Source organism: Aspergillus caelatus (assembly GCF_009193585.1).
Source record: "Aspergillus caelatus strain CBS 763.97 unplaced genomic scaffold BDV27scaffold_39, whole genome shotgun sequence".
In the NCBI taxonomy this organism is placed as follows: domain Eukaryota; kingdom Fungi; phylum Ascomycota; class Eurotiomycetes; order Eurotiales; family Aspergillaceae; genus Aspergillus; species Aspergillus caelatus.
This window is the reverse complement of record NW_022475302.1, coordinates 68,074-87,519: the sequence shown is the minus strand read 5'-3', so window position 1 is coordinate 87,519 and position 19,446 is coordinate 68,074. Positions and strand designations below refer to the sequence as shown.

Genomic DNA, 19,446 nt, shown 5'->3' with positions numbered 1-19,446 from the left:
TCATTGTTGGAGATGGTTTAGTATCCGTGTATGCTCGCTCAATCGGCAGGCAATGAGGATATCTATATAGCCTTGATGCGGTGTGATTCCTGCACGTAAGTTCCCGCAATGATGCAAAGATCTGCATGGGGAATACTCGGTGACTCTACTCAGAAGGGTTGCCTGCAAATATTCCCCACGCAATCTGTGTCATGTTTTCCGAAATCCTGGAACATGATACGGTACAATCAGAGAACATCCTCAAAAGCCTCCCCGAAGCAGAGCACATTGGCAAGTTAATTTCTGTCATATATTGGAAGATTTTGAAAATCATATATTAGAGGATATGCGCTTCCCAAGATATAAAGCCGTTATAAGGTCTGCAGTGTTCTTTAGCAACTGTACATGCAGGTTGTAGTGAGCACTAGGTTCCTATAAATAACCTAGAAGAGTTTAGGGTATGCTAAGTTGCTAACCAGTCTCCATATCTAAGTGGTGGAGTGGAAACTGTGGAGACGGGAAGGTCGGGAGTCGGCGGCAGAATGTAGGGGCATCAATCATGAAACCAGGCCGGATACGGACCTGCAAGCTAGGGCTTAGGGTACATCACGTGTAATTGTCGGACATCACGTGGGCCACTTGTTTGCTAAGCGAGAAATGGTGAAATTGAGTGTCATCGCCTCTTCCGACCGACCGGACCTTTCAGCGATCGTCAGCCAGCAACAACGAAAAATCGCAACCAGTATGTTATTCCGGCGTTTAAGTGGTGTCGTTATATTGATCTCGGGATGATGAGCTAATTTGTTCTTTTTTTTCGCGCGTCTACAGTGCAGATGTAGGTTTCCCTCGTTCTCCGCACCATATTGAACCTTTAAAGCCCGCCGATGCGACCCAGAACCGGCTGCGAAAGATATGACACGAACGATGACGAGGACAATGATGCTGACAAGACTCCGATGATAGTTTCGTCAAGACCCTCACGGGTAAGACCATTACCCTCGACGTTGAGTCGAGCGACACCATCGACAACGTCAAGGCCAAGATCCAGGACAAGGAGGGTATCCCCCCCGACCAGCAGCGTCTGATCTTCGCCGGTAAGCAGCTTGAGGATGGCCGCACCCTGAGCGACTACAACATCCAGAAGGTATGAAGGAACCCACTCTCGAGGTGCTAGAAATGGATGGCCATTTTCGTGATCGGATATGAAGACCGTGCGATGCGGTTTGTTTGCGATGGAGATGTAGCAGAGCCGATCGCACGGGTGTCATATTGGGAACGAATTTAAGGCTCGGAAGTCGGATATGCATTGTTGAATGAAAGGAATGGTCGGCTGATGGACATCAACTTTATAGGAGTCCACTCTCCACCTCGTCCTCCGTCTCCGTGGTGGTATCATCGAGCCTTCCCTCAAGGCCCTCGCCTCCAAGTACAACTGCGAGAAGAACATCTGCCGCAAGTGCTACGCCCGCCTTCCCCCTCGTGCCACCAATTGCCGTAAGAAGAAGTGCGGTCACACCAACCAGCTCCGCCCTAAGAAGAAGCTCAAATAAACGATTCCATCTATCTATCTTGTTACGGTTTTTCTACGTTGCTGTGGTGGAGACTTGCTGGGGGTTATGAGTCGATTGCAGCCTGGGAGGTTTTGGACGGCGTTAGAATGATGAAACATTACAGCCAAAGTCAAATGTTAATAGTTGACTTCCCTCTCGGATCAAGTTGCAATCAAAAGAATTGTAAAAAAATTCAATTTCGCTCATAATCCCTTGTTCTGATAGGTACAGTTTTACAAACACATGAAAGACCACCGAACGTAGAAATGAAAACAAGATGTGTCAATACATAGTTTGGAATTTGGCTCTGCTGCCCGAGCAGATCCATCAAGTCATCTAGCAGATCCAAAGTATATTGGAATTGAGAGGAGCCTCAAGTCCTCTACATGCCCAACATGCGTCGCTTGTCGTCATCGTCATGCTTATCGTCATCATGGTCCTTGTCGTGGTCGTCCTTGTTCTTCTTGGAAACAGGGCTTCCATGCCTGCAAATGGGATTGATCAGCAAAGGAACTGACTACTAAGGGGGAGTATTGAGGGAACTCTTACGCAAAGAACAGGATCTTGATCGCGATGGCGAAACCTGCATGCAGCACAACGACCAGAATCAATAGAATCTTGCTGGCTTTCGCGTCCGTAGCACTCAGCACAGGATACAAGTTACGCAGCAGGAAGAAGACGGTCCAGCCAAAACCAACTCCAACAAGCGCCCAATTAAGCGCAGTCAAGGGGCTCCAGCTCACCAGCGCAACGGCAATCCAGACCAGATTCGAGTATCCATACAGCGCCCAGCACTCAATCAAGTCCGCAGTGGAGCTACCGAACCAGCGCAGTGCACCCCACAAGGCAATTGGTAGAACAAACGTATATCCGTAGACCAAGCCCGCAGCCCCAGAGAGAAGCGTAAAGTCGTACGCGAAGTGCTCTGCATCGTTGTTTGAGAGCCATTGCGAGATAGTGCCGGTCAAAAAGAGGATCACGACCACGGTCGTGGCGATCCAAAACGGGCCGTACAGGTCCGCGTTGCCTTCTAGGACATCGAGGAAGTTACTGCGCGGGTACACTGCCGCGACGCATCGTCTTAGAACCTCGTTCGTATCAACATCGAAAAATTGCGCGTAATAATGGATCGACCACCAGGTATGCTTTGAAGGGGTGCCACCAGGTGACCTGTCACGACCACGGGAGGAGCCTCCGCCGAGAAAAGGTGCCGAGTCCTGCTGCACTTTGGCATTGCGCTGATCATTCTCGAAATCTTGTAGAAAGCGTGGGTTAGTTATTCCTGTTGGCGCAAGTCATAGTGGCCTCCACATAGGTGAACAAACATACTGGAGGGATGAAATTCAAGGTCCTCCTGCAGGTCGGTATGGCCAAGGTCGCCCTGGAACCAGTATTAGGTTGTCTCGAGTCAAGCAAGCAAGATAATGAAAACGTACCTCGGTGTCCGCATCTACAATCACATCATAGCCCCGGTTCGCCATGTTGGGCTGCTCGATATGTCTAGGGAGTTATTGTTGGTCTTGGAGATTGAGAGTTGCGGAAGAGTACACATCAGCGACTGGCGGAATTGTCGTAATCAGCCACGCACTAGCCACCAATTTGTGGGACCAGCGGGTAGCAACGTATACCTTGCTTAAGTTTCTAGTAGTACTAACTAAATATACAAAGTATTGATGGTTTTCTTTCTACGTACTGGTTTTTCACTTTACTTCATAATGTAAAACGAGAAAATTTTTTGAGAAGATTATCCACTGAGAGAATTGATATGCAGTAGTATATTAATGTAATATTGTACACACAAACGCCACTTTAAACCAATCTTCTCCACGCACAGTATGAAGTGGAAGACTAGAAGAAGTCGTGAGATTGGAAAGCCAGCTTGAATCGATTGATATACGACGATATAGTCGTTTCAAAGCCCTTCTTCCTCAGCCATACTGAGAAAGCACCGACCAGAATTGTGACGGCTATGGTTCCAATTGTTCTTCTGTGCTGCCACAAGAAACCAACTGCCTTCTTTTTCCGCTCTTCGTAGCGCAGTTGTCGCACTTGTCTATCAAAAAGATATATAGCTTCTCCAATTGATTGTTTCTCGAAGATATCTCGAGTACTTTTCAGCACACTGGTCTGAGGAATTTTCTTCCAAGCCCCAAGCGGGAGTGATTCCGGAGGGTAGTCATTGAAGAGGTGCACAGCGCTCGATATCAGACCTTCAAGATCTAGAGGACATGGTAGCTTAGAGAGTGTGAAGTGTAGCATCTCAGGTTCATCTTCAGGGATTTCTAAAAGCTCCTTCTTGCGGGAAAGTACGATCGCAATAAAAAGATAAATAGAAACGACTGGCTCCTGAGCCAGCAGGAAGTCAAATAATCGGGCGATGTCGCTATACTCTTGAATATCATGAGCATACAAGGTAAGAGTCGCTGCAAGCGCAAAGAATGGTTTGATATCCGCAAGATGGCGTCGCAGTACAGGATCAGCTCTTTCCATGATTGCTGGGATGAGCTGTAGGTGTTTCACTGTCGGGGAAAGAGAGGGCAACATATAGTCTCTTATCCGGAATAGGGACAGCCGCGTAACTGCTGAGGCCGCTGTCTGCCCCCCAAGTACTAGGAGCAAAACTTGCGCGATATCATGATAGCCTTGAAAATAGCAGAGCATTGGATAATGCCGTAGCACTTGCTTAATTAGGTATGACAGCTCATCTTTCTTTGAAGCTAGCTCTTCGTCACTGCCTTTACCAAAGGATTAGTGTATGTAGAAGCTTGAGATGCAAGAATACCTACAATTGGGATAATAAACAAACGACCGGTTCACGTCAAGTTGGACTTGGTCTTCATCTACATGGGGCGATAGGTCTTCCCAATCCCCGAGCTCAGTGTCTCGGTCGCTTTGGAGAAGGATAGGCCCTATTTCTTAGTTATGGAAGTGTGACGACCGTTTCGTGTTGGTGACTTACAAGCTTGTCGTCTAATGTCATCGCGAAGAAAGCCACCTTCTGAAGTGGCATAAGAGACCAACGCATCCAAATCACGCATCTCGCATGCCCGGCGAATTTTACCTTCCTTCTCTGCTATGCGAGCTGCAGCTTCCTCATTTCGGATTCTCTCCAACACTTGAGATGCACTTTCAGATACGGAATCCTGTGCTGTTTCAAAACATGTCTCTGAGCTCGAGCTCTCCGGGTTATCCTTGAATTCAGAATGATGGTCCATCTTTGGCTGGGCTCGAAAAAAGGAACGGGTTTTTCCAATGTTTGTTCGTGCTAATGGAAACTCATAAGGGTAGCAAATAAAGAAGGTAGTCGAATTGCAAATTAGGATTTATCAGTATCTTCCGTCTGCTAGGCCGGACCATGGATGATAAAAAAATTATTGCTATTATTATGATTACCAGCTGGCAAGGGCCCCACGAGCTACGTGCCAAGTCAGACCGATGCGGAATTGAGTTGATAGTTGGTAGTTGGCATCGGGCATCAGGAGAGGATTGGCATTTTAGCGCGGGCACATTGCATACCAAATGGGACTTTTTAAGGAACAACTATGAGTCTAAAGCGGACACATTTGCTGCAGGCCTCAGGCTAGAAGCTGCTTTGTCCCGTGATTTGCTGTTCATTGGGTTTTATTCCGATCCGCCCACCGCCCCCAAGACGACAAACAAGGCATCAATCCCGTCAGCCCCTCTTAAGATATGCAGTTGTTATCAGCCTCTAGAGATACCCTATTCCTCTCAAACACTGCTGCCATGACCTAATGTCGCAGATTCTGCACTAAAAGGCCAAACACTGTGCATTTCGGTGCCCAAAGGTGGTGCAAGAGTTCCTGTTGAACTTGCCCGCAGCTTGAGTGACGGACCCATGCGTTTCTTGGCGGTTGTGTTCGCAATTCCCACATAGTTCCTTTGTTTGTTCCGCTCAAGCTTGAATGCTCAAGGGGGAAATGGCCCTGGCCTATTGAATGCATGCTATTGGTACGGAAATTCCTTGAATGGCGATCCATATGCTGTAGTAAGTCCTCAACTCCACTCGTCTTCCGAGAAGGATATTCTAAGCACATGCAAACAGGTACATTGCCCCTCAGTTAGAAATTCATCTGTTACCAGGTGCTTGCTTCCTCGATCATCTGCGACGAGGGGCAATTCGTGGTCAATTATATCCTGGGTACTTCCACTCGGGACACACCAAGATGGGATATTGTCCTTATACAGCTTCAAGCATGTTAAATGAAGAACTTCCTCTTGGACCCTAACACTTTGCTATTCATCATCAAGTCTGTCCTTCAATCTTCCTGAACATATTGTGCCGTTGTGTGGGCATCGTGTTATTCTGCGAAGGTCCAGGCGAAAAGCTGACTAAATAAAACCAACCGATCTTCCCTGGAAGAGCTTTACCCACCTTTCTTGCATTCATTCTATTGCTTCCAATAAATATTTTATTCGCCGTGGTAACCCACCCGTCTTTAGGAAACTGCAAATTCTTCACTGGGTCACTATGTCTTTCCCAAGAAACTACCAGAGTACTAACCCCGGTTATATCAATGCCTCCCTAAAGCGCCACGGTGCTGACCAGATGGAGATAGAAGATGACTTGTTCTCTTCTGATTCTCACCCGAAAATGGGTCTTTTGTCTCGCACATTGATAGCAAGTCCAATCATCCAGTGGATACTACCTGCGCGTCTGAGAAGTGAGCATCAAAATGATGTTGTTTTTATCGGTGAGCGAAGTTTGCAGATCAAAGAAGCCGTGTCCGGTTTCCATTTAGAAGATGTCACTTCAAAGTCGGACTTTGATTCCAATATCATGGCAGCGAAAGTCATCAACGTGGGCACAGAGTTACCCTGGGAGGCACAGATGAAATTGGGGGCAAGCACCGCACCTGTCAATTCAGAGCCGCAGATAGGGTTGCCTCCCCAGTTATTGCTGTTAAGTCTCGCCTCAAGAGAACTAGTTTTTCTTTATTATTCGACCTCGAATGATCGATTCATCCACCACCATCGGCCCTTACCGAGTGATGTCAGTACATTCGAGCGGTTCGGTCGAAATATTGCAGTGGAGCCAAGGTAATGATCTCTTTTGACTTACTTGGGCATGACTAACAGGCTTGCCAGATCTCGTGCTGTAGCAGTTAGTGCATCTTCTGATTATTTTGGTGTCTTTACTTTGAAGCAGCCACCAGTTCTCCAGTCACAGATGGCACATCACCACCTAGACCCCATATCAGAGGTATGTGCAAAGTTGTAGTTTTCACCTGCATGTACTAAGCTGCGGCATAGGAACGCTTCTTTCGTGTCGATGGTGACATCATATTCATGGAATTTCTATATCCAAGACCGGAGGAAGACGGCAAGATCCTCCTCCTTCTTTTAGTCGCCCAGGATCAGATTACTCATGCTATATGTTACGAGTGGGATGCGAGCGAACACCTGCGCCAAGCTTCTCCAATAGTCACCAAGAGACTACTGCCATTTGAGGAGAGATTACCTACAATGCTCATCCCATTGACCAAAACGTCCTCTTTCATGCTCGTTACAACGAGTACAATGGCTGTATATAAGAACAGGCTAGATCCTCGGAGACAGCCTAGCAGGTATCCGCTTGGTCTTCCTGATCGAGAGTCTCGAAAGTCCCCATTGTGGACTCGGTGGGCCAGGCCACTGCGCAATTGGCTATACAACCAAAAGCACGACGACATCTACCTTTGCCGTGAGGATGGTCAAATCTCTTACTTAGGAATTGGCAACGAGGGCGAAGTCGAAAATCAAGCGCATCTAGGGCAACTTTGCTGTGACGTCGATGCTGCATTTGATATTCTACACTTCGGTAATGAAGGAGGTGATCTACTCCTCGCCGCTGGCAACACAGGAGATGGCGGTCTATTCGTCCAAAAAGCTCGAGACCACCCTAGATGTGTCCAAAAGTTCATGAACTGGTCTCCTGTCACGGACTCTGTAGTTGTGAAGTCGCCTAATCAGCAATTTCCGTTGTCTGCAGACGTCGCTAGCGATCGACTGTTCGTTTGCTCCACTTCGTCTTTCGCACAGGGTGCAATCGTTGAACTGCGCCACGGGATTGAGGCACAGATAGGCCTGGTCGTCTCTCTAGAGGGACTGACAGGAACAAGAGACATATGGACAATGCCGACTGGCACAAATGGCGGTGTTATCGTGCTAACATCCGACCCTATGTCTTCGGTCCTCCTGGACCTACCGGCTGATTTCGAAGAAGAGATATGTGCTATTGACGAGGCGGATTCTGGCCTGGATTGTGGCTCCCAGACATTGGCGGCAGGAAGCACCGACATCGGTGTTATCATTCAGGTGACGGAAAGGGCGATTCATCTCGGGGCAACCTCTGAATCAATGCGGGGCTCTCGTTATGAGTATGGTTATGACCAGAGTATCACTGTTTCTGCCGTAGAAGGCTCTGCATCTCTTATTGTCGCCGCAGTTCGCGACCAACGTGGACTGCACCTTCATGCTAAAAGGCTAACCCCATCTGGCGACCAACTTTCTTTAGCCGATGTAGGTGAGCCGTTAAGGATGCATTTCGAACCCGTCTGCATCTCCGTCATTACTTTCGACTTTGGGTCTCTCATATGTGTCGGCGCGGGCAATGGGAAGATATTTCTCTATGTCATAGAGAATGAATCTATCACGTTCGTGTCCGAGAAAACTATGGACGTAGCGTATAATGAGGACATATCCAAGGCAATTGATAGCCTTGCAATTGTCAACAAAGTAGAGAACGGGCCGTTGAAGAAGTTTATCTTACTCTGTGGCCTACGAAGTGGCATCCTGGTTCCATTTGGTGTGACGTTAGACAGTGTTAATGCCGTGTCTTCTATTGGTATGTCTACCCTTTATCTAGAAGATAAATTCTTGCTGACCTTCGGTGTCCATTAGTGATGACCCAGGCAACCCCGCAAAGATTAGGGCATACTTCACTCAAAGTGCAGAGCAGAGGAGACCTTGCGTTGTTGACTTGTGGGCAAGGATTTTGGCAAATATCGTGTACACATGAGAGTGTGATGCCGGACTGTACTCTTCAGCGGATTTGGATCACCGACCAGAACAACGTAAGTCTCGGTATTCCCACACGTTCCCAGGGGCAGCAGCTAATGGTCTCAGCCTGCCTACCACCCAAGAAATATCCACAGCTTTTCAGTCGCCAATTTTGCCAATTCGGACGTGGAAGGTCTCTCTAATACGCTTTTCTGCATCGCAGATGGGCAACTTATGGTTTGCACTTTGCAGCGAGATGAGAAGACTGTCCCCAGGAGGATAGGTTTGCCAGGAAGCGCCACTAAGCTAGCATACTCTCAGTACCTGAAGAGCTTGGTTGTGGCGTACAGCCGAACTGAATTTGACACCGACGCGGATCCTATCAAGCGCTTCACGCGGTCTCACATTGAGTTCGTCGACCCTGATTCACAGCAAGCCATCTGCGGTCCAGAGGATGAACTCAGGCCCTGGAGGCCGCATGGAGCAGCTGGAGAGAAAATCAGTTGCATTCTGGAGTGGACACCCAAGAAAGGTGATGAGGAATATCACTTCATTGTTATCGGTACGGCCCGTAAAAACCAGCAGGACCGTGGCCGCGTCATTTTTTTACAAACGTCAAGGATGTCAGATCCCACGCAAATCGAATGTAACGTGAAATATGTTCACAAATTTGAGGGACCGGTTTATTCGATCGCACCATATGGTGACTTTACTCTAATGGTTTCAACCGGGCATGAAATCGTACCATTAGAACCCAAATTTTCGCAGACGAGATGGCTTCGAGCAGCAAGGTACCCTGTACCGTCTCCAGCGGTTTCTATGAGCTCTCATGAGCCCTACTTATACATGTCGACTTCGAGAGAATCTCTTATGATCCTCAATGCATCTGAGGAGAAACTGGTGCTTCATGCTTACGATCGGCAGAAACACGACGGGCTCCACCATGTCCATATCGGAGGGAATATGCAACTTACACTTGCCTCCAGCAGAGGCGGCCGGGTCAGTCTATTGACTGAGAAAAGAGTAACTGAGAACGATAAGATGATGCCCGTAGCATTGTGCGAAGCACATCTTTCTACGTCTGTAACGAGGCTCAGTCCAGGCACCCGGCAGTCCACTATGCCTACCAGCGCCGAAGTGATATATGGGACAGCCATGAACGGCACAGTTTACCGCTTCTTGACACTAAAGGAGAAGGAATGGCGTTTACTGTATTTGCTGCAAATTTTATGCATCCGTGACACAGTCATATGCCCTTTTACGCCGAAAAGGAAAAGGCAGCGGAACCCTGCAGGAAACGAATCCCTTGAATTTCAGCCTTCGCAGATGCACATCAATGGGGATATACTGAGTCGTTTATCAATCCGAGGGCCGAGCTATCTAATGTACATGCTAGTAACGGAAGAGTTCTACAGCCCCTCGACTCCAGAAACTGGTTCGCCACAGGCCATTTATGAACGGTTTCTGGAATTGTCGAAGGATCTTCTAGGGGAAACCTCGAACCCGGTTGAAGATGTAATGAAGTGGCTCAAGCGCACACTACATGTGGGATTCTAGATGGGGATGTTAGATGAATTGGAATGCACATATGCCGTACATTGGAAATTAAACATAAAAGAAGGTCAATAAATCAAAAGAATTCGTTCCTCTCGGAGTATATAAGCCGGAATGTATAAAAATCCAGCGTGACGGAAGAAAGGAAACAAAGGCGGTTAAATTCGTTGGAGAGGTACCTTGACGGCCTGAGGCGGCCAACTGGCAGTGTCTCGGATATCAAAGCTCAAGGATTTGTCCCCACCAAAACCATCCCAAAATTCTTATTACCCACTCAAAGGCACTTGTCGAGTCTCCAGCCTTGGACCTTATCAACCACAGGGGGAAAAGGTGCTCGTTATCTCTTTTCACCTCGGTCTTTCTTTTTAATTTCCTTGTGGAGGATTTCAGGCTTAATTTGCCACTCTGTTCTTCTTCGACCGCCGCAAGTAGCTGCCGGTGATTCTGATATTCTTGTTCGTGCACCTGCCCATCCTCCATTTATTCACCCATCTCCGACACGGGTGGCACTCTCTTCCCCCTTGTCACTAACATACGTCCCGTAGGAGTACTCAGGGATATCTCTACTGTCTTCTGTAAAGAAAGACGATCCGCCTCGATTGAGCCCTTATCCGTCCGATCAGTAACTCGATATCTCCAAGATGGCGCCTAAGAAGAAGGGAAATAAGAGACAGGAGGCTGATTGGGAAGCTGAGCTCGGCGAATCTGCCCCTGCAGCCGGTGGCGAGCCCAGCCCCCAGGAAGATGCCGCTCCCGCCGAAGAAGAGACTGGCGGCGGCGGTCTACTTGCCGCTTTAAGGAAGAACAAGGCCAAGAAGGGAAAGAAGGGGAAGCAACAGAACGATTTCGTCGAGGGTGAGGAGGCACCTGCGGCGGACGAAGCTCAAGACTTCGCCAGCAAGCAACCTGAAGAAGGCACTTTCGATGATGAGGATGACGTCTTCTCCAAGAAGAATCAGAAGGCTGCCCAGGCCGCTGCAAAGGCCGCTGCAGCGCCCAAGGAGGCCGAGGGTGAGGGTGAATTCCGTGTGAAGTCCAAGAAGGAGAAGGAAAGGGAAAAGAAGGAGAGAGAAAAGCAGCGGAAGAAGGAACAGGTATCTATCGGCTCTTCGGTCCCGGTCTCGGTCTCAATCCCATTACACTCGCGCTAATTATTGAATCTACTATCTAGGCCGCGAAGAAGAAGACTGAAAAGCCTCAGCAGCCTGCTAAGGCCGAGCCTGAGAAGAAGCAAGAGCCCACACCTGCCGCTGCTGCTCCCGCCCCCGCTGCCCCAGAACCTACTGGTGGCAAGAAAAAGAAGGTTCCTGCCCACCTTGCTGCTCTCCAAAAACAACAGGAGGCTCTCAGAAAGCAGCGTGAGGAAGAGGAGCGACTTCTAGCTGAGCAGCAGGCCTTAGAAGAGGAAAGGAGACGCGCGGAAGAAGAGGAGGAGAAGAAGAGAGAGGAAGCTCGTCAGCGCAAGAAGGAAAAGGAGAAGGAAAAGAAGGAGCAACTCAGGAAAGAAGGAAAGCTGCTCACTAAGGCCCAGAGGGAGGCAAAGGAGCGCAATGAACTGCGTCTGAAGCAGATGCTTGCTGCAGGTGCAGGCAAGGTTGCCGGCTTGGAAGACCAGGGTGCTGAGAAGAAGAAGCCTGTTTACGATAACAAGAAGAGACAGAAGAAGAAGGGCCCAGCTAAACAGGAAGAAGACTTGGAGGCTGCCGCCGCACGGGCTAAGGCACAGCGTGAAGCTGAAGAAGAACGCCGAAGGAAAGAGGCCGAAGAGAAGGCGAAGGCTGAGGCTGAAGCCGCCGCCGCCGCCGCCGCCGCTGCCTCCGCTGCTGCTGGTGGAGAGGAGAGCGAATTGGACGACTGGGAGAAGGCTGCTGACGCAGAAGACGACGTGAAGGACTCATGGGACGCTCCTACAGATGAGGAAGACAATGCAGAAAAGCCAGCCACAAATGGCGCCAACAAGACAGAGCTCCCTGAGAGGCCTGCTGCAGCACAAAAGAAGGGTGAGGAGGAGGAGGAGTCCTCCGAGGAAGAATCTTCCGAAGACGAGTCTTCTGATGAAGAACAGTCTGCGGCACAAAGGGCCATTGCTCAAAGGAAGGCGGAAGCCGCAGAGCGCAGAAAGAAGCAGCACGAGGAGGCGATGGCAGCTCGCTCAAAGGATAACCTCCGCTCCCCCATCTGTTGTATTCTGGGACACGTCGATACCGGTAAGACCAAGTTGCTGGACAAGATTCGTCAGACAAACGTCCAAGAAGGGGAAGCTGGTGGTATTACTCAGCAGATTGGTGCTACTTACTTCCCTGTGGATGCTCTGCGTCAGAAGACTGCTCCTGTGAACAAGGATGGTTCATTCGACTTCAAGATTCCTGGTCTATTGGTCATCGATACCCCCGGTCACGAGTCCTTCTCCAACCTGCGTTCCAGAGGTTCTTCGCTTTGTAACATCGCCATTTTGGTCGTCGATATCATGCACGGTCTCGAGCCGCAGACCCTTGAGTCCATGAGGTTGCTCCGTGACCGCCGCACTCCCTTCATTGTTGCCCTGAACAAGATCGATCGTCTGTACGGCTGGAAGAAGATTGACAACAACGGATTCCAGGAGAGTTTGGCTATGCAGAGCAAGGGAGTCCAGAACGAGTTCCGTACGCGTCTTGAGCGGACCAAGCTCCTGTTCGCCGAACAGGGTTTCAACTCTGAGCTGTACTACGAGAACAAGTCCATGGCCCGTAATGTCTCTCTCGTGCCGACTTCCGCTCACACTGGAGAGGGTATTCCCGACATGCTGAAGCTGCTGACCACTTTGACTCAAGAGCGTATGACTAACTCTCTCATGTACTTGTCGGAGGTCGAGTGTACTGTTCTTGAAGTGAAGGTGATTGAAGGTCTTGGTACGACAATCGATGTTGTCCTTTCCAACGGTATTCTCCGGGAGGGTGATCGAGTCGTACTATGCGGTCTTAACGGTCCTATATCAACCAATATCCGAGCGTTGCTGACGCCTGCACCTCTGAAGGAACTTCGTCTGAAGTCACAGTACGTTCATAACAAGGAAGTCAAGGCCGCCCTTGGTGTCAAGATCGCAGCCAACGATCTCGAGCATGCCATTGCTGGTTCTCGGTTGATGGTCGTCGGACCTGATGATGATGAGGAGGACATCGAGGATGAAGTCATGTCTGATCTGGAGAATCTGCTGAGCAAGGTTTCTAAGGATCAGCGTGGTGTCAGTGTCCAGGCCTCGACCCTTGGTTCCCTCGAAGCTTTGCTTGAGTTCCTTCGTGTCTCTAAGATCCCCGTTGCCAACATCTCCATCGGCCCTGTTTATAAACGTGATGTGATGATGGCTGGTACGATGTTGGAAAAGGCTAAGGAATACGCCGTCATGCTGTGCTTCGATGTTAAGGTTGACAAGGAAGCGGCCGCGTATGCCGAGGAAGTTGGTGTCAAGATCTTCACCGCAGACATCATCTACCACTTGTTCGATGACTTCACTAAGCATATCGCTGAATTGACGGAGAAGAGAAAGGAGGAGAGCAAGATGCTTGCTGTCTTCCCTTGTGTTCTCCGTCCCGTCGCCGTCTTCAACAAGAAGGACCCTATCGTCATCGGTGTCGATGTCATTGAAGGTAGTCTGCGGATGCATACACCACTTGCCGCAGTTAAGACCAACGCAACGACCGGTGCCAAGGAAATTATCGAGATTGGCAGAGTGTAAGTCCCTTTCTCCGCCCTCCTTTTTTTTTTTCTTCAAAAACTCCAGCGCCTTACTAATATCGGATTATAGTGTATCGATTGAACGTGATCACAAAGCAGTCAACGTGGTCAAGAAGGGTCAACCCTCTGTTGCTGTCAAGATCGAGGGAGCTAACCAGCCCATGTACGGACGTCAACTGGAAGAGAAGGACACCCTGTACTCCAAGATCTCCCGTGCCAGTATCGACACTCTTAAGGAATTCTACCGTTCAGACGTGTCGATGGAGGAATGGGGTCTTGTCAAGAAGCTCAAGCCCGTGTTCGACATCCCTTAAATTTTATACGAGCTTATGACCCACCATAGCCTGGGGACTTACCAGTTATCTCGACAGGTCCTCGATGGTAACCATATGGCATTCGGCACTTGGCCGTTTGCCAGAGTTTGGGGCAGACTCAACTATCGGGTAATGAGCTACCAGGCATGTGCCCATATGTATAGGTTTACCATATAGCGATGTGATTTCTTTATGTGCCGTGATGATTTAATGTACTACGTTGAAGTAGTGCATGATGTGATGAAACAAAACGGAACTGGTTAGGGATAACGTGTGTGTTAAAAAAGAAAGGCCACGGTTATCTCTGGGGTTAGGCTGGGCTGGAGAAAATGGATAAAAGTCACTTAAAAAGCCTGCATGCATGAGGAATGATCACGACTGGGTTGTCCAAAAGCAAGATGTCTGTACAGAAATGGATTTCAAGTGGCCGTGGTCGATGCCTATAGTTATGCTTGTTAATGATACTTGCGATTTAGTTCAATTCATTGGATTTCTTTGACTTCTACCATATGTGATTAATATAGACGGTCCTTACGATAACTTGACTGTTCCAATAACACATGTTCCCCCTTCATCCCAAATAACCATAACCTACAATCTAATACAATATATACAACCATCCTCAACCCTCCCCCAACAAGCTCAGAACGAAAGAGAAGAGGAGACAAAAGAAAAACTACTCCGACTCCCCTTCCCACCTCTCAACCCTACCCTTTCTATCCGCCCAATCCAACCAACTCCCCTCATAAACCCCAACCCTCTCAGCCTCATACCCAGCCTGCACCGCCAACTGCGCCGCAGCCTTCGCCCTCACTCCAGCCTTACAATAAAACACAATATCACCCTCCTCCCCAGCCCCAGGCTTGGGATATCCAAATCTTGTCTCGAACTCCTCCGGCGTGAGGAAAAACGCATCCGGCTGTGACGCAAGCGGCACGGAGACAGCGGACGGTATGATACCCGTAGACTTCAACTCGGCGGGCTCGCGCACGTCAACGAGGATGAGGTTCTTTTGGGGCTTTGTTCCTGGAGAGGTCGGGAGGGAGGCGCTGATCTATTTTTGTTTTTGATTTGTGGGTTAGTATCATTTGTTTTGTGGAGTAGTGGTTCTTTATGGTTTGGGTATATTGTTTTTGAGAATGTGATAATCAAATTAAAACGGAAAGGGGAAATATAACACAAGGACAAAACATACATCTTCAAACCCCCATTGTCTGAAAGTGGGTTCACCGTTACTTTTCCACCGGCGAAGGTTCTGTTGGACTGGGGCCAACTTCATGCGACGTACGCAGGGAATTCCGCGAGCCAGACATGGCGATGGTGGTGCCGTTCCGAAGGCTCTCGTTGTTTGCGGGACGGTGCGGAATAGAGATCTGGTTGCTGCCGGCGCGGAGATTTGCTTTGCGGTGCGGGATGTGACGGTTGTTAGGGGGCGTCGGATGGATTGTATCGAGGCCATTTTGGTTTGTAATTGGGTTTATTACATGGGGGGTTGAGTTGCAGTTACTCGGGATTGATGGAGATGGAGATGGAGTTGAGGTGATGTCAGTATGTCTAGGTGTTTACCGCCTGCCTAAAGGGGAGGGTAGCAACCGTACGACGGGTGGGTTGTGTGGTTGGATGTTAGATTACCGTATGGTTAAGTACGTGGGAGCGGTTAAGGGTAGGGATTCCCTGAGCGATCAGTGCAGGGTTGTGTTCCCTGTAAGCACTTAAAAACCTCAGAACCTTATTTTCTCTACATTCGCTTCGGCTCATGCTGAACTAGAAATGAAAAGGGTTCACAATTATTATTATTCTAGGTAGCGTAATCTAAAATGGCACGTCCTTCACCGCTTCACTGTTCATAAAGCTGACGACCCTGCGTGAATCGTTCAATATCATGTACGCCCGGACGGCTCGGCCTCACACATTGCGAGCGCGGGAGTCCCTGTGGCTCGTCATCGGCACAAGCACGGTCCTAATTTTCATCCGTTAAACAAGAAATGGTAAAACGAAAAAGAATCACCACCGAAAAAAAACCCCCCAAGGTGGAAGAATGGTACAAAGAAGTAGATACAGGTATAGAAGGAAGAGAAGAAGGGTACGGCCATTCTATCTCCAGGATAGAGAATATAACACTGGAGGACCGACAAGGAAAAGGGAAAATGAAAAGAAAAAGGGAAGAATAAAATCGATTATAGAAGTTTAGGCACGAGGGCGGAATGTAAGCAGGCAGTCATCCTAAGTTGCATTAGCGCTTTGGAACGGGGCCTATCGTAGGGTAAAGATATACATACCTGAGGGAAGATAGTGGCAAACACCTTGATGTCTTCCGACTTGGGGGTGGTGGTGTGCTCCCACGTCATCTCCATACTGGCCTTGCCAATCATGGCCATCAAGTTCAGCTGAGCGTAGGTCTGACCCAGGCAATAATGGGGTCCAGTGCCAAAGACCAACCAGTTCTTAGGGTTTTGCTCAGCGGTGCCGGTGATCCAGCGATCCGGGTCGAAGCTGTCTGGGTTGGGGTACGCCTCCTCGTCGTGGGTTGCAGGCCAGACAGATGGGATGATCATAGAGCCCTTCTTAACGGTGATCTTTTCGGTGATGGGGAAATCTTTCTTGACCAGGTAGGGGACCATAATAACGGGTGGGCGGTAACGCAGAGTCTCCTTCACCACAGCACGAGTATATTCCATCTGATCGAGCAGTTCCATGGTAATAGGCGCGTTGATGTCACCATTGCGGAGGCGCACGTTCTCCTCCCGCACCTTCTCCAAGACCTCGGGGCGGTCGGCCATGAGCTGGAACAGCCAGGTAGAGGCGGCGCTGGTTGCATCCTGAGATGCGAACAAGAAGGTGAAAACAGTCTTAGCGATTTCTTCATCGGTGAAATCCCGAAGGAGTTGAGGAGGCTTTTCCGCGGGGATGCCCTTAGCGACGTCCTCCCTGTACTTCGCGGAGACCTGCTGAGCCTTGACCCAAGCGTCCATGATACATGAGATTTCTCCACCGGCAGCCATACGCGCTTTGCTCTTGGCGGCACACTTAGCGAACTCCTCCATAACCATATCCGCGGCCTTCTTTCCGTACCATGTCTTGGTGTAAGGAAGAATAATCGGGAAGTTGACCAACTCCAAGGCGGCCGTGATCAAGTAGTAGTCATCGTTGATCTTCTGGATGACCTCATCGGTCATGTAGTGACCCACAAAAGTACGGCAGGAGATGGCAGTCATCAATTCACGGAATTCCGGCATCCAGGGGGTAGGCTTGAAGTCATTGGCCTTGGACTTCTCGAGGAAGCGCTTGAAGTACTGGTTAAAGGTTTCCTCCTGGCGGGGAAGGTAGCAAGTGAGCGCGGAACGGGTGAAGAGGCCGTTCAAGCCTTTGCGAAATTCAACATGATCCTTGCCATCCAAGAACACCCAATTGTCCTCGCCAAGCAACTTATGCGCCGAATCGACGACACAGGGTTTGACGTAGGCAGGAGAGTTAAAGATCTTCCTGGACATGTCACGGGTGGATGCGATGACGACAAACCTAACGAGGTTTGGTATCAGCCGTTGGTCCCAGCGCAGAAAAGCTACTCGCTCAGCGAAGACTTACTTGTGGAAGACGGAAACACAGCTCAGTTCTCCGCTGTCCCATTTGGCCTTGTACTCGTGAAACTTGGGGTTGACCGACTGAAGGAAAGGTCCCATGAATGGCAACTTCCATCTTGGTCCAACAATGGATCCTTTCTGATAGAAGTATCGGACTGTACCAAGTTAAGATCATCAGCCATGGTTCACAGCGGATGCTCCAGAGACAGCCGGGGAAGGGAGAGGAGTCGTAGACCGAAGGACATGATGGAAAGTATTCGAGAGAGAATGTAGACGACTTACATTGATCGTAGATAACAGCCGCGATAAACAGAGTCAACAAAGCCTTCCAAACATTGAAATCGCCAAGCAAGGACCCGAGCAGTCCGGAGGACTGGAAAAGCTGAGGGACAACGGTAGCATCCGCTAAAGGAGAGACAAAGCTCCCAGTAATGTTGGCCATGATGGGATGGTGATGGTGCTGGGAACTCTCTCGGTCTCTCTCCAACAGTGAGATCAAGGAGAAGGAAAGAGAATGAGTGACGGCTTCCCCGAAGACAGACACACCACTTCTCTTTAGGAGATTGGCGAGGGAACGGCCGAGAGTCCTAGGGGAGGTGGGAAAAGAAAAGAAAAGGAAAAAAAAAAAAATAGTAATAGATCGGCGGACGGGTTACGGATACATTACTGTTAAGAAACACCACGTACGGAAACACCGGAGAAACTCCAGACGCAATTAAGAGACATCCAATGGTCTCCACTCGGGTAGCATTAATTAAGAGAATTCTATTCAGAAATTACTACGGACGGGACAGGCACTTGAAGTTGCTGGTTCGAACACACTTCCAATATACAAAGATTACATGGAATGGAATAATATTCATTACTAGTTGATCAGGGTCATCCGGAATGCTGGGCTTCCGTTGGCCACTAGTCGAGGTTTCGGGAACCTTACAGCGTCCCCGGGGCCGGTATTGACAGGGATCCAATACGAGTAGGTCAATCAAGCCTATCATGATCCCTGTTTGTTACATTGCACGTCCCCCTGACATCCTTGTACTATTGGTATAGTACTAGTATTTGGTAACGAACTTCTGCACCTTTTCTGCAGTCGCATCTACTACTAGTAGTACTAGTAGTAGTACTACTTACTAGCCCTAGTCCAGCGGTTGGTTCTTTCCGATACCATGATACAATGTACATCGTAAAAGACAGTACACCCTCCATTGATATTCCACTCTGGTAGATATGGTTCTGACAATTTCAATTGTTTCTCCCTCCCCCCCCTTTTTTTTTTAGGTGTTCTGTTTTTCGAAGAGTTGGAAGTAATGACTGACCGGTGAGGGTTCTAGATCCGAGTCATGTATCCCTCGTCAACTCGAACCATTGAATAATTCTGATCCCCCGGTGACAAAGTAAGGCTCACCATTGGATCCATGACCCGATTATTTATTATTGATAGGGTAAGGTCGAGTTATTACGGAGTATGGAGTATAGATCAAGCAATCTGTCAATTTAGACCATCAGGATTATTTACATAATATCGACTTGTATGGTATGACTCTATTCAGTCCTCATGGTAGAACCCCCATATCTACAGAGTACGTGCACATGGGGTGGAAATAAATGTCTTAGTAAACCCTTGCTTCGGGAAATTGTTCGAGAAGCTGGAGGTGTCGAGTAATCAGCGAAAAGGTGATTCGGTTGTTGAGGTCCCGGTCGTTCGTGCCCCTTGGCCTGTGCACGTGTCCTGTTTCTCAGGCCAGTTAGTCACTAGTT

General features: G+C 49.0%; 7 protein-coding genes across 7 annotated transcripts; 3 read left to right on the top strand and 4 right to left on the bottom strand.

Annotated features, from left to right (window-relative positions):
• The first annotated feature begins 674 nt into the window (after positions 1 to 674).
• On the top strand, positions 675 to 1,743 carry BDV27DRAFT_124186 (ubiquitin-60S ribosomal protein L40). The gene is made up of 4 exons (XM_032066039.1): positions 675 to 721; positions 808 to 814; positions 943 to 1,123; positions 1,332 to 1,743. Coding segments are annotated over exons 1-4 (387 nt in total). The 5' UTR covers positions 675 to 720; the 3' UTR covers positions 1,530 to 1,743.
• On the bottom strand, positions 1,744 to 3,074 carry BDV27DRAFT_124184 (Yip1 family protein). The gene is made up of 4 exons (XM_032066038.1): positions 2,966 to 3,074; positions 2,859 to 2,910; positions 2,079 to 2,784; positions 1,744 to 2,014 (listed from the first exon to the last, which is right to left on the bottom strand). The coding sequence occupies exons 1-4, from the start codon at positions 3,008 to 3,010 to the stop codon at positions 1,912 to 1,914; spliced, it is 906 nt and encodes a 301-aa protein (XP_031930291.1). The 5' UTR covers positions 3,011 to 3,074; the 3' UTR covers positions 1,744 to 1,911.
• Positions 3,075 to 3,326: 252 nt separating this feature from the next.
• Positions 3,327 to 5,050, bottom strand: BDV27DRAFT_124183 (TBC domain-containing protein). Its single transcript, XM_032066037.1, has 3 exons — positions 4,489 to 5,050; positions 4,316 to 4,438; positions 3,327 to 4,264 (listed from the first exon to the last, which is right to left on the bottom strand). The coding sequence occupies exons 1-3, from the start codon at positions 4,742 to 4,744 to the stop codon at positions 3,378 to 3,380; spliced, it is 1,266 nt and encodes a 421-aa protein (XP_031930290.1). The 5' UTR covers positions 4,745 to 5,050; the 3' UTR covers positions 3,327 to 3,377.
• A 1,046-nt stretch (positions 5,051 to 6,096) lies between these two features.
• Positions 6,097 to 10,085, top strand: thtA (the record flags this gene model as incomplete). Its single annotated transcript, XM_032070025.1, has 5 exons — positions 6,097 to 6,587; positions 6,636 to 6,750; positions 6,801 to 8,373; positions 8,430 to 8,602; positions 8,655 to 10,085. 5 exons carry the CDS (start codon positions 6,097 to 6,099, stop codon positions 10,083 to 10,085), a joined length of 3,783 nt encoding a protein of 1,260 aa, XP_031930289.1.
• Positions 10,086 to 10,632: 547 nt separating this feature from the next.
• BDV27DRAFT_77374 (putative mitochondrial translation initiation factor IF-2) lies at positions 10,633 to 14,211 on the top strand. Its single transcript, XM_032077559.1, has 3 exons — positions 10,633 to 11,176; positions 11,254 to 13,790; positions 13,864 to 14,211. Exons 1-3 carry the CDS (start codon positions 10,724 to 10,726, stop codon positions 14,105 to 14,107), a joined length of 3,234 nt encoding a protein of 1,077 aa, XP_031930288.1. The 5' UTR covers positions 10,633 to 10,723; the 3' UTR covers positions 14,108 to 14,211.
• A 415-nt stretch (positions 14,212 to 14,626) lies between these two features.
• Positions 14,627 to 15,617, bottom strand: BDV27DRAFT_77365 (rhodanese-like domain-containing protein). The gene is made up of 2 exons (XM_032077557.1): positions 15,303 to 15,617; positions 14,627 to 15,161 (listed from the first exon to the last, which is right to left on the bottom strand). The coding sequence occupies exons 1-2, from the start codon at positions 15,564 to 15,566 to the stop codon at positions 14,784 to 14,786; spliced, it is 642 nt and encodes a 213-aa protein (XP_031930287.1). The 5' UTR covers positions 15,567 to 15,617; the 3' UTR covers positions 14,627 to 14,783.
• Positions 15,618 to 16,286: 669 nt separating this feature from the next.
• On the bottom strand, positions 16,287 to 18,257 carry erg5 (C-22 sterol desaturase erg5). Its single transcript, XM_032077556.1, has 4 exons — positions 17,971 to 18,257; positions 17,693 to 17,843; positions 16,387 to 17,626; positions 16,287 to 16,330 (listed from the first exon to the last, which is right to left on the bottom strand). The coding sequence occupies exons 1-4, from the start codon at positions 18,128 to 18,130 to the stop codon at positions 16,295 to 16,297; spliced, it is 1,587 nt and encodes a 528-aa protein (XP_031930286.1). The 5' UTR covers positions 18,131 to 18,257; the 3' UTR covers positions 16,287 to 16,294.
• Between the last annotated feature and the right edge of the window lie 1,189 nt (positions 18,258 to 19,446).

What these genes read in the sequence shown, in the direction of transcription:
- BDV27DRAFT_124186 (XM_032066039.1), top strand. An exon ending in GCGACTACAACATCCAGAAG is followed by an intron (nt 1,124 to 1,331) that starts GTATGAAGGAAC and finishes TCAACTTTATAG; the next exon opens with GAGTCCACTCTCCACCTCGT.
- BDV27DRAFT_124184 (XM_032066038.1), bottom strand. Translation starts at nt 3,010, where the DNA reads ATGGCGAACCGGGGCTATGATGTGATTGTAGATGCGGACACCGAG. An exon ending in TTGTAGATGCGGACACCGAG is followed by an intron (nt 2,911 to 2,965) that starts GTACGTTTTCAT and finishes TACTGGTTCCAG; the next exon opens with GGCGACCTTGGCCATACCGA. An exon ending in ATCAAGATCCTGTTCTTTGC is followed by an intron (nt 2,015 to 2,078) that starts GTAAGAGTTCCC and finishes TCCCATTTGCAG; the next exon opens with GCATGGAAGCCCTGTTTCCA.
- BDV27DRAFT_124183 (XM_032066037.1), bottom strand. Translation starts at nt 4,744, where the DNA reads ATGGACCATCATTCTGAATTCAAGGATAACCCGGAGAGCTCGAGCTCA. An exon ending in TGACATTAGACGACAAGCTT is followed by an intron (nt 4,439 to 4,488) that starts GTAAGTCACCAA and finishes ACTAAGAAATAG; the next exon opens with GGCCTATCCTTCTCCAAAGC. An exon ending in GTTTGTTTATTATCCCAATT is followed by an intron (nt 4,265 to 4,315) that starts GTAGGTATTCTT and finishes CCTTTGGTAAAG; the next exon opens with GCAGTGACGAAGAGCTAGCT.
- BDV27DRAFT_77374 (XM_032077559.1), top strand. Translation starts at nt 10,724, where the DNA reads ATGGCGCCTAAGAAGAAGGGAAATAAGAGACAGGAGGCTGATTGGGAA. An exon ending in AGCAGCGGAAGAAGGAACAG is followed by an intron (nt 11,177 to 11,253) that starts GTATCTATCGGC and finishes TCTACTATCTAG; the next exon opens with GCCGCGAAGAAGAAGACTGA. An exon ending in ATTATCGAGATTGGCAGAGT is followed by an intron (nt 13,791 to 13,863) that starts GTAAGTCCCTTT and finishes ATCGGATTATAG; the next exon opens with TGTATCGATTGAACGTGATC.
- BDV27DRAFT_77365 (XM_032077557.1), bottom strand. Translation starts at nt 15,566, where the DNA reads ATGGCCTCGATACAATCCATCCGACGCCCCCTAACAACCGTCACATCC. An exon ending in GACAATGGGGGTTTGAAGAT is followed by an intron (nt 15,162 to 15,302) that starts GTATGTTTTGTC and finishes AAACAAAAATAG; the next exon opens with ATCAGCGCCTCCCTCCCGAC.
- erg5 (XM_032077556.1), bottom strand. Translation starts at nt 18,130, where the DNA reads ATGGCCAACATTACTGGGAGCTTTGTCTCTCCTTTAGCGGATGCTACC. An exon ending in TGTGTTTCCGTCTTCCACAA is followed by an intron (nt 17,627 to 17,692) that starts GTAAGTCTTCGC and finishes AAACCTCGTTAG; the next exon opens with GTTTGTCGTCATCGCATCCA. An exon ending in TTGCCACTATCTTCCCTCAG is followed by an intron (nt 16,331 to 16,386) that starts GTATGTATATCT and finishes AATGCAACTTAG; the next exon opens with GATGACTGCCTGCTTACATT.